The sequence below is a fragment of the Orycteropus afer genome, unplaced genomic scaffold, assembly GCF_000298275.1.
Source record: "Orycteropus afer afer isolate SDZICR_OR568_19922 unplaced genomic scaffold, OryAfe1.0 scaffold00436, whole genome shotgun sequence".
Lineage (NCBI taxonomy): Eukaryota > Metazoa > Chordata > Mammalia > Tubulidentata > Orycteropodidae > Orycteropus > Orycteropus afer.
This window is the reverse complement of record NW_006922023.1, coordinates 681354-693116: the sequence shown is the minus strand read 5'-3', so window position 1 is coordinate 693116 and position 11763 is coordinate 681354. Positions and strand designations below refer to the sequence as shown.

At 38.5% G+C, this 11763-nt stretch overlaps 1 protein-coding gene across 1 annotated transcript in view; it reads left to right on the top strand.

The window, feature by feature from the left end:
• XKR4 (XK related 4) overlaps positions 1–11763 on the top strand; it is a 754531-nt gene that overhangs the window by 508950 nt on the left and 233818 nt on the right. Inside the window, exon 2 of the mRNA XM_007954163.1 lies at positions 1991–2190. Coding sequence (XP_007952354.1) covers positions 1991–2190 — 200 coding nt within the window. The remainder of the gene's footprint in view (positions 1–1990; positions 2191–11763) is intronic.

Below are 11763 nucleotides of genomic sequence, written 5' to 3'. Positions count from 1 at the left end.
AAAAAAAAAAATTGTGAAAATAGGATCTACATAAAAGGAGCTTTATCCACAACCAGAGCAAGATTGATAGCCACATACTGGATTCATATTCTTATGAATATGCAAGAATTCAGGGAATAATATCCCTATGAGCCCTTCTGGAGGGATTTACTAGAGAACAAGCTCAGACAACCAAACATACTGTAGAAACAATGACATATATGTTGGAGAAGTATACTTTGTCATTAAGTTGTTGTTGTTAGGTACCATTAAGCCATCTCTGACTCACAGCATCCCAATGTGTAACAGAACTAAACATTGTTCAATATTACACTATCCTATCCTCACAATAGTAGGTATGTTTGGGCCCATTGTTGTGGCCACAGTATCAATCCATCCTGTTGAGGGTCTTCCTCTTTTCACTGACCCTCTGCTTTACGAAGCATGATATCCTTCTTCAGGGACTGGTCCTTCCTGACAACATGAACAAAGTAAACGAGATGAAGTCTCATCATCCTTGTTTCTAAGGAGTATTCTGGTTGTACTTCTTCCAAGACAGATCTATTTGTTCTTCTGTCAGTCCACGGTATATTCAATATTCTTTGCTGACACCATAATTCAAATGCATCAATTCTTTGATCTTCCTTTGTTATTGAAAAAATATTCTAAATAAAGAAGTGTGGTATAATCATATGATCACCAATTTGTAGCCCCTAATGAATGAATTATATTTGTAACACATATAAATAAGAAGCCCTGGTGGCACACTGGTTGAGTGCTCAACAACTAACTGAAAATTTTGTGGTTTGAATCCATTCAGCTGCTTCTCAGGAGAAAGAACTAAAGGTTACAGATGAGAAAACTCTATGGGAGAGTTCTACTCTGTCGCATGGGATGCTGTGAGTTGAAAATTGACTCAACAGCATCTAACAATGAATGAATGAATCTAGAACATGATCATCAATGGATGATAAAGTCATAAAAGAGAACAAAAAGTCATAAAAGAGAACAAATAGTCATAATGTGCCTCTTCATGAAAGCACACAACATATGTGTGAAAAATAATTTGAACCGATCAAACATCTAACAATAACTACTCATTTACAGAAAATACAAAGGATGGGTATGTTAAACACACCAAGCAAATACAATTATCAAAATCAAAACAACAAAAACTATATAAAAAAGAAAAAATAAATGGCAGGGGAATTCATGATATAAAAATGATTTAAGATATATTTCAAATAATGACCATGTATGGGTGTTATTTGGGTTGCATTCCAAACAAACTGTTAAAACAATGTGGTTATAATCAGGAAATATGAACACTTGATATTTCATAATGTTAAGGAGGTATTATTATTTGTAAGCATAATAAATGTATTGCATTTATGTTTTAAAATTATTTTTTAAAATATTTACAGATAAAATGATATGATTTCTGGGATTTGAGGAGTAAGTAGAGGTATGCATGAGAAAAGACTGACAATTCATCATTACTAAATCTGGGTGATGGGTGGATTTATTACATTTTTTTTCTCTTTTTTGTATATGTTTGAGATTTTTCAATAAGGTATTTTTAAAAAGACATCAGGAGGATTTATAAGCACATATATTTTATTACTTCAGAAATGCATTGTGTTCTAGGATAAATCCATTTAATGCATACAGTTGAGCACAAAGAGGAACAGACCAGAAACGATGTGTGTAGATTTTGAAGGTAGTAAATCCCATCTGTATCTTAGTTTCCACCTACATTTTACCCTACTCTTCTATATAATCCAATTCTATGCAAACCTTTTAATGAGTACTAACATTGCAATGACTTCTCAAAGTAAACATTTAAGAATAAGGATACTCTTACACTGTTAACTTTGTGTTTCAAGTTATAAGTCATCAAGGTAATTGTTTCTTGTGTGTTTGCATATGATAACTTGAAGGAAAGAAAACTCGGTGGTGTGTGAATTATAAATTACCACTTATCTCTTTCTTCTCCATTTTTTCTTTCTAGATATTTCCACACAATATACTTAGGTATTCGAAGCCGACAGAGTGGGGAGAATGACAGATGGAGGTTTTACTGGAAAATGGTGTATGAGTATGCAGATGTGAGTATGCTGCATTTGCTAGCCACCTTTCTGGAAAGTGCTCCACAGCTGGTCCTGCAGCTCTGCATTATCGTACAGACTCATAGCTTACAGGCCCTCCAAGGTAAGGGCTTGCAATTTGGTTTTTGTATTGGGGGAAAGATTCACTTTTGTCACAAGCCAAGGAACTTTTCTAATGCCCTTTGTTAATATGGAGTTGCCTCTGTAATGTGTCTGCTGTTTTGCACGTGGATTTGTGGGTAATGCATGTTTTCTTCATCACTACTTACCATGGGTAACTTGTAGAAAGACAGCTCTATTTTGCCCTTCAACTGTACTCTAAGTAGGAAAAGAATATATTTATAACTTTATGCTTGCTCCATATGTGAATAGAGTCAGCAGAGGCTTTCTGGCTATTATGATAGAGTAATTTCCAAAAATTATAAAGACAGCAAAATATGTGTATGTGTGTGTGTATCTATATATAGATATATACAGAACAAAAGATTTATGTCAAAAGGAAATTCTAGGGATTACCATAATATTTAATAAAAGATAGTCATATAGAAAAAAGTTGCTCGTATTTAATACTATGTTGTTTATATGCCTAAGTTTTATAGGATGAATATTGTTATCGGATTAATGTTTTGTGTTTTGGTCAATAAGGCTATGCCTCTTGTAACAAATTTCTCTGATGTTTTCTGATGGGTTGCTGCTTCAAATCCTTTCTGGAATAAGGCAGGAGATTAGGCAGATGAATGGGTATAGTAGATAAATAAATGGTTGGATGGATAATGGGTAGGTGGCCACTTCTTGAATTAAAAATTTGCTGGTAATTTGTCAATCTTGTTTCTAAGTAGTTGTTGTTAAATAGTTAATGTATTGTAATGTGCTCATTTTGATTAAATCTCAGCACAGCCTTGCTATAACTCCCTTTGTATACAGATTTATTGATATCATATCCTAAGTCATGCTCTAACTTGAAACTTTCTGGTTTATCTGGGAAATCTCCACAATGTTCTAAAATTTTTTATAGTGAGAAATATGTGCTCTTAGGCTTAGCTTTTTTTCCCCCTGCATATTATACGAAAAGAAAAATAGATAAATAATAACAAATATATAAATAAAAGATATTTATTGATTCCCAGACCAACCCTACCTTCACACTAGAAACCTTTGGTCCAAGAAGTTTGAGGAAAGGGTCAAAAAGAACAATGGGGTGTGGCTCTCAGATGCTAGAAAGCAAATTGGAAGGAAGAGAAATTGAGGTGTTTGCACCAAAATAGAAGAAGAATGAAGAGTGTGGTAGATTAGTGTGGAGGACCATGTTTAGTGGTACAAGAGACTGGCTCTGCTTACTTCACTAGCTCCCTGTGAGAACTTGTGCACATTTATTCTCCCTGGGCCCCAGATTTTGAAAATGTAAATGTCACATATTAAACAGGTGACCTCCAAACTCCTTGACAGCTCTACACCATCTCTGAATACATGAATTCCCTATAAGCATATAATGTCAGTTATGTGCTTTATGAAATCACCTGTAAATGAAGGTACAAGTGAAACTGAGTGAAAGCATCACTCTAAATCTCAGTCAAGAAGCTAGTGCTTATTTCTGAGTTAATGTGGCAAATCCTTAGTATGGTCATACAATCTAAAATTCTGTTGTTATTGGGTGCTGTCAAGTCAATTCTGGCTCATAGTAATCCCATGTGACAGAGTAGAATTGCCCCACAGGGTTTTCTTGGCTGTAACTTTTATGGAAACAGATCACTGGGTCTTTCTACTATGGAATGGGTTCAAACCTCCAACATTTTGGTTCTAGAAGAGGAAAAACTAAGAAAAAATGTGGAGGGTTGCACACCATTTTCCTGTGATCCAGGGTTATACTGACTGTCTCTCCTAGATTCCTAAAAGATTTTTAAAATGAGGGCAAAGTTTTTACTCTGAAGTCAACGGAGATAGAGGAAAGGCACAAAAGAAGATAAAAACAGATGGTCACATTTTGAGTTTGAGAATTTTATGTAAAGTTTTATAGAAAAAAAATAATAAAGAAAAGACAATCGATGGTCTTTATCAGATTAGCCTAAATATAGGAATTAAAGTCTGTGGTTTTTAGCATTGTGCCTGTTTCCTGATAAGTGATCTTTTAAGCTTAGCTAATAAGCTCACCTTGATGATATCTGGCACACTGCGGATCATATACTCCAAACTTCATGAATCCATAGGGAAAATAGGTTTCCAATGGTTCTCAGGGGGGTCAGAAGATCCAAAGGTCACTAGGTTTGATGTAGGACAGTGAATACAAGGGCCCACTAAGCTAATCTTATTAAGAACATCAGTGGTTCAGCACATTCTCACCTTTAATGTGGGAGATCCAACTTCAATTCTAAGCCAATGTAGCTTATGCACAGCCACCATCTATCCATCGGATGCAAAACAGGTTTCAGCAGAACTTCCAGACTAAAACAGACTAGGAATAAAGGCCTAGTGATTACTTCTGAAAATCAGCTAAAGATAACCCTATGGATCACAATAGTGCAATCTGCAACTGAACCTGGGGATGCTCCAGGACCACACAGCCTTTTATTCTGTTATGCACGGGGTCTCCATGAGCTGGGACACAACTTTCGGGCAACTAAAAACAACAAGCTAATCTTATTATTGCTGGTTTTTAACAAGGGAGGTGAGTAGAAGGTTGTTAAAGACCAAAGAGTAAAAATATCTGACAGAAAACAACAATAACAAAATAATCTCCAGCAAATGAAGACCAGCTCAGGCAATACTATCTGATTCCTTTTGTAACTGGTAGAGAAGCCAATCTTCAGGGATAAAGCTTCTAAAGACCACTCTCCACTGATAGGCAATCCCATTAACAAATGAACTAGCTTATAAATTAAATTGATGTGAGTTACAGGAACAGAATTGTTCCTCTCTAGGAAAAGGAAGGAAGGTTGGGCAATCCTACTTCCATAGTGATACTGCCTTGGAAACCCAAGGAGGAGTCGCTATGAGTCAGGGCCGACTCGATGGCACATAACAACAACAACAACAACAGGAAAAGGAAAAGAAATCTAATAAACCAACCTAATATAACATTCATTTTTTTTTTTTTGTACATTTTAATAGATTCTTGAAATTTAAATATAAAAACACAACTCTCTGCTATGAATGCAAACAATCAATAGGTATAAAGACTGTGGAGTATTTGGAAATAGTATTAATTAAAATCTCTAAATATACTTATTTAAAAGGCAGAAAATGGTCCTAAGTCTTCAAGTCATTTCTGTACATGACTATATCTAAACTTACTGTTTTTCAGGATAGAAAGAAAATTGCTTTCTGAAACCAGTTTCAACCATCAACTGCTCTCTGAATGATACCTCTTTAAAAACAATAAGAAAATTCAAGAAATATGATTGTTTCAAACTGATGCTAAAAATTACATTCTCCTTATGGAAGTTGATATAAGCCTAAAACACCATCAGCTGTGAAAATCCTTTCTCAGCTCTCCTTATTTATAAGCAAATAATTCAGATATAAATAATTGTGCAAAAGGCTAAGAGACTTAGTAAAGAATTGTTCAAGCAAAGTGTGGTTGCTTCAGTTTTTACTGTCCCAGGAAGTGTAGTATAGCTCTTGTGCCCATAGCAGGAATCAACACAAGGCTAAACCTGGAACCTGAATATCCAGTTTATTTCTGGAATATAAGAACTATTCAAAGAGGCCCAACTGTACCTGCATAGCTAAGATAACACGTAATAATGTACTCTGTTCTTCCAGAGAGTTGCAGTGTATATTTTATGGATCTCAAACCCCAATCCCATATCCAAGGAAGAAAGGAAAGGAAAGAGGGAGGGAGGGAGAGAGGGAGATAAGGAGGGAGGGAAAAACAGCAGGAGGGAATGGAGGGAGAGAGGGAGGAGGGAAGGAGGAAGGAAGGAAGCACTAAAGGAGAGAGAAATACTCTCCTTCACCAGCAGAGATGGACAATAAGGTTCCAATTCCAGCTCCATGTAGAAGACACTGCTTTTTGTGTTAAAGCCATTTTGTAGTATGTGTTCCAAGGCCTTTCTGTTTTTAATCAGCATTTAAAATGTACCCATTTCCCCTCAATTCTACTTTCCCTTCCTGCTAGTCCAACCACCTCCACCCCCCTCCCCCAGACAACCCTGAAACACCTACTGGTCTCACTCTAGCCGCTCTTCATTCCATTCTCCTTGTAAAGTCAGAGCAGTCCTTTAGACTCTGCTCACACTCCTCACATGATTGAACCCTCCAGGGCTCTATATGGCTAACTTCCTGAACAAGTCATAGGCCCTCACATCACCGCATTCTCCTAGTTGATCTCTAACCTTCATCCATACTATCCTTCCCTCTGTTCTGGGAACATTCTCTCTTGTTCCCACCAGGACCTTTCCACTTGTTATCTGGAATACTCCCATCCCCTTTCTACTCCCCTTTTCCTGGCTAATTCTTTCTCATCCTCTAGAATCCAATTTAACTTCTTCTAAATGGCCTGTCCAGACCCCCATGTTAATTTTTGTTTTCTTTTTAATATTTCCTCATAACATTGTGAATTTTAGCCTGTGACCTCAGGCAACTTTCTGACTATTGGATGTCAAAGGTCATGCTTCTCAGAGTAGCACAGGGACTGCTGTGCAGGATCCTAGTATGCCACTACCTTCCACTGTGAGGGTGTGTAAACCACACCCAACCTGCCTGTGCACACTCACCTGGCTCTGCAGTGGAGCACACTCCCCTGTAGATGGACCTGATGCTGATGGTGCCAGCCAGTTTGTCTCCACTTCAAACTCCCATTTCTACTTGTCCTAACTGGAAACTCTCATTCTACTCTCAGAGAATATTTAGCCATGATGTATAGAGACAGGCACAAATAAATGCCTTCCCTAAGCATATGTCCCAGGAAAGCTTTGCTAAGCAAACAAACAAACAAACAAACAAAAAACACTTACCTGTATTCTCCTTTCTCCATATTCCAAAAAACTCCACGGGTTACCCCCTTACCAAGAATTTATCTGAATACTTTGTGAAAGGAAGAAAGGAAAGGGGGCTGGAAGAAATTTCTCATAATTCCTCTCCTGTCTTACATCCCTTGAAGCTACAGGGGAAGTAAGAATTTAAAGGATTGTTCTCAGATATGTGGAAGACACTGTCACCCGCTAAGTAGGGTAACCGAGAAATCCTTGAGTTGTGAAAAACATCTCAGTTGTCATGTCCTGGTAAGGGTTTTTGAGACTAAACAATTGAATCTCAAGTTGCCCAACTTCATAGTAAATCAGGTAGAGACAGGTCCCAGTTACAGCTACCTGGCTGGAATTAGAAAAAAAGACTCAGCTTCCCCCATGGCTAAGACTTTCCTCCTCTGCCAAGTGTCATTTGCTTTTGAGTGTGCCTGGCCCCTCCTGTCTATCTGCAGAAGAGAAGAGGTGCAGGCGAGAGTGCCAGTCTGTGAGTGGGAAATGGTTCCAAGTCTTCTTAGAGTTGTCTATTCTGCCATTGCTATTTTAGTTAGTTAATTAACACATTTATTGAATTTCTATTGTGTGCATGATGGTGTGTGAAGCTTTCCAGAAAATTTTTCCAAAAAAAGTTTACTTTTTACTAAAAGTTTATAATACAGCATTATAAACAATATGACAAAGCATATTTAGAAACACCTAATTTATCTGGGGGTATTCGAGTAGGAACTATTCCATTTTTTTCAATGGAATAATGTAAAATGAGAAGAACCCTTCAAACATATCTAGCTCAGCCTCCCTCCCTTTCTCAGAGGCCACACAGCCTCTGCTTGGCTGGCCCTTCTTTGTTACTGAGTAATCCGAAGGGTTAAATCAGAAAACGCTGCATTGGAAGAACTTTAAAGAGTATCTACTGCATCACTAAGGAGTACTGGTGGCACGGTGCCTAAGGCATTTGACCACTAACCAAAAGGTTGGCAGTTCAAATCCACCAGCCACTCCATAGAAGGAAGACTGGGCAATCTACTTCTGTAAAGATTTACCAGCTCAGAAACCCAATGAGGATCATTCAGTCAGAATCGACTCAATGGCAGTGGGTTAATGAATCACTGGGAGTCCCTGGATGGTGCAAATGGTTAACATGCTTAGCTGCTTAACTGAAGGCTTTGAGGTTTGAGCCTACCCAGAGACATCTTGGAAGAAAGGCCTGGCAATCTACTTTTAAAAAATCAGCCATTGAAAACCCTATGGAGCCACCACTGCATAGGGGACTCAAAAAATTATCTACATGAGACCAAATAGACACCAGTTACACTAAATCATAAATGAGAAATTGGTGGGCAGTGAAAGTAAGTTAATGGGAATGAAACAACTAGAGCAGAATAATGAAAATGTTGACACAATGTGAAGAATGTCACCCATGTCACTGAACAATATGTGTAGAAATTGTGGAATGAGAACATGTTTTGCTGTGCATATTTTCACCAAAAATATAGTAAAATATTTTTTAAAAAGCCAACCCTATGGCACAGAGTTCCACTGTGACACACATGGGGTCTACATGAGTTAGAGTCAACTCAATGGCAACTACTTTATGAAAGTAACAGATTAGTAAGTAAAAGAGTAGTTCTTACCCTTAGGGCTGCAGGAGAAGGGAAGAGGTGCTCAGACCTCTGGGGAGGGGCATGGCCTGGTGAGTCCCAGACAACCGAAGGGGCCTATCCTAACAGCTGCCTGGAAGCCAGCCAGGCAGTGATGGAGTGTAGCATACCTAGAAAACCCTTCTGCTGAGGGCAAATGTGACAGCTGCTGATCATTCCTCTGGGGACCATGTGATGCTGGTGCTGGAAATGCTAAAGAAGGCACAAGCTGGAAGTAGAGCTGTAGAAGTCCAATGATAAGAGGATGCTGATATGAGCTGAAATTGAGAGAAAAAACTTTTCTTCTCCCCTCCCATTGTCCAGCTTCCCACTAGGACTACCTACTAGCACAACCTAACCTGAAGCCAGCTAGTAGGGGAGGTTGGAAAATGTAGTTCAAAGTATCTTAGCTCACAGGGTAGAGGTAACAGGCACACACTCCTCGTTCTCTGTGTTACTTATAGCTGCTTCCCACTGGGAAACTTGAAAACCGAGCTTACTAAATCTATTTCTGAGTAAAAGTTTGAGGTGCAAACCTGAAAGACTATGGTATAGGACGAATATGTGAGCTTTAGATCATGCAGACTGGCATGTGAAAAACATCCAAGCTGTTGAATTTAGCAATTGAACCTTTCTTAAATTTATGTCTACAGATCTCAAGTGTTCATGCAGCATTGTCCGACAATGCTATTTCATTTCTCCAATAAATTCAAAATGCTCTAAAAATGACTTTTGTGCCTTCTGATGTAGTCTCAAACTTCCAACAGTCTACCTACCATGAGTATTAACTGTTGACCTCACTTCTTACTTCACTGAGAAAACAAGTAATCAGATAAGAACTATTTTATCCACCGTTGAATCTACTTGTCTCTGTACCCATATACCCAGGCTTTCCCCTTCTGACACTAGATGAATTGTATCTGCTCCTATCTAAATCCTACATTTCTATACTGCATCAATCCCTTCTCACTTACCCACAGATCCTGTTAATGGCATTATCCTCTCTTTCCCCTCCATTATCATTTGTTTCTTTTCTACTGGATCATTGCCATCATCACATAAACAAATATACTCTAACAAGTCCTATTTTCATTAAAGAAAAAAAAAAATGTACCCATATTACATATTGCCATATTATTTTCTTGCTCTCCATAGACAAACTTCTTGGAAATTTGCCTCTGACTTCTGTCTCCTCTTACCCACCATCCATCTTCTGTATCTTTTTCTGTTTTATGATTGCTGTTGTTTTTAGGTGTCATTGAATCAGTTCTGACTCATAGCAACCCTATGCACAGCAGAACAAAACACTGTCTGGCCTGTGTCGTCCTCACTATCCTTGCTCTTCTTGAGCTCATCCTTGCAGTCACTGTGTCATTCCATCTTGTTGCAGGTCTTCCTCTTTTTCACCGACCATCCACTTTACCAAGCATATCTTTCTCTAGGGACTGGCCTCTCCTTAAAATATGACTGAAGTATGAGAGGTGAAGTCTCACCATTCTCACCTCTAAGGAGCATTATGGCTGTATTTCATTCAAGATAAGTTTGTTTCTTCTTCTGGCAGTCTGTGATACTTAAGATTGTGTGTTAACTTGGTTGGTCTATGATTCTAAATGGGTTGGCAATTATGACATAGTCATCCCCCATGATGAGTTCCGATATAATGTAATCATCTGTATGATGAGATCTGCTATGAGCATCAATCAGTTGAAAGGGAGTTTCCTTCAGGGTGTGGCCTGTTTCCAATACATATGGAAAAGCTCTGACAAATCTCACTGGCTTTTTGCTCATTCTAGATCCTGCATCTGCCTTGTCAAGACCTCTGGTTCTTGGACTTGGATTAATGATCTGCCATATTGCCTGGCAATTTTGGGATTATTGTCTTTTTAGCCTGTGAGTCAACAGCCTACCATCTTACCTACTGATATTGGATTCATCAGCCTCTGAAGCCAGCCTGCTATATTGCCTGCTGATTTAGGGTTTATCAGCCCCTACAGCTACATGAGTCAGAAGTCTTCAGCTTGACTTCTGACTCACAGACTTGGGACTTGCTAGTCTCTAGAACTGTGCGAGCCATTTCCTTGAGATAATTTCTCTCTCTCTCTCTGTCTCTCTCTCTCTCTCTCTCTCTCTATATATATATGCTTCATTGCTTTTTTTTCTCCAGAGAGCCCAGCCTAAGACACAGTCCATAGAATATTCAATATTTTTCATCAACATCATAATTCAAATTCATCAATTTTCTTCAGTCTTCCTTACACATTGTCTAGCTTTGCATGGCTTGGGTCAGGCATACCTTAGTCTTCAAAGTGACATCTTTGCTCTTTAACACTTTAAAGAGGTCTTTTGCAGAAGATTTGCTCAATGTAATACATCACTTGATTTCTTGACTACTGCATCCATGCGTGTTGATGGGTGTTGATTATGGATCCAAATGAAATGAAGTCCTTGACAACTTTATCTTCCCTCTGTTTATCCATGATGGTTCTTATTGGTCCAGTTGTGAGGATTTTGTTTTCTTTATGTTGAGATACAATCCCTACTGATGACTATAGTCTTTGATCTTCATCAGTAAGTGTTTCAAGTGTTCTTTGCTTTCAGCAAGCAAGGTTGTGTCATCTGCACATTGTCAGAGTCTTCTTCCAATCCTGATGCCACATTTTTCTTCATATAGTCCAGGTTCTTGGATTTTTCTGCTTCACATACAGATTGAATAAGTATGGTGAAAGGATACAACCCACCACTTGTCTGTCAGTTTGTTGTACTGTGAGGGCTTGTGTGTTGCTGTGATGCTGGAAGTTATGTGGCTGGTATTTCAAATACCAGCAGGGTCACCCATGGTGGACAGGTTTCAGTGGAGCTTCCAGACTAAGATGTTCAAGGAAGAAGGATATGGTGGTCTACTTCCGAAAAAACTGCTAAAAACCTGAGGAGTAGCAGTCTTATGTTTGCACATTATTTTATAAGTATAACACATATACAGAAAAGTACATAATATAGTGGCTAAGACACTTGCCTGCTAACCAGACGGCTGGCGGTTCAAACCCACCAGCCACTCCTCGGAAGGAAGGTTGGGCAATC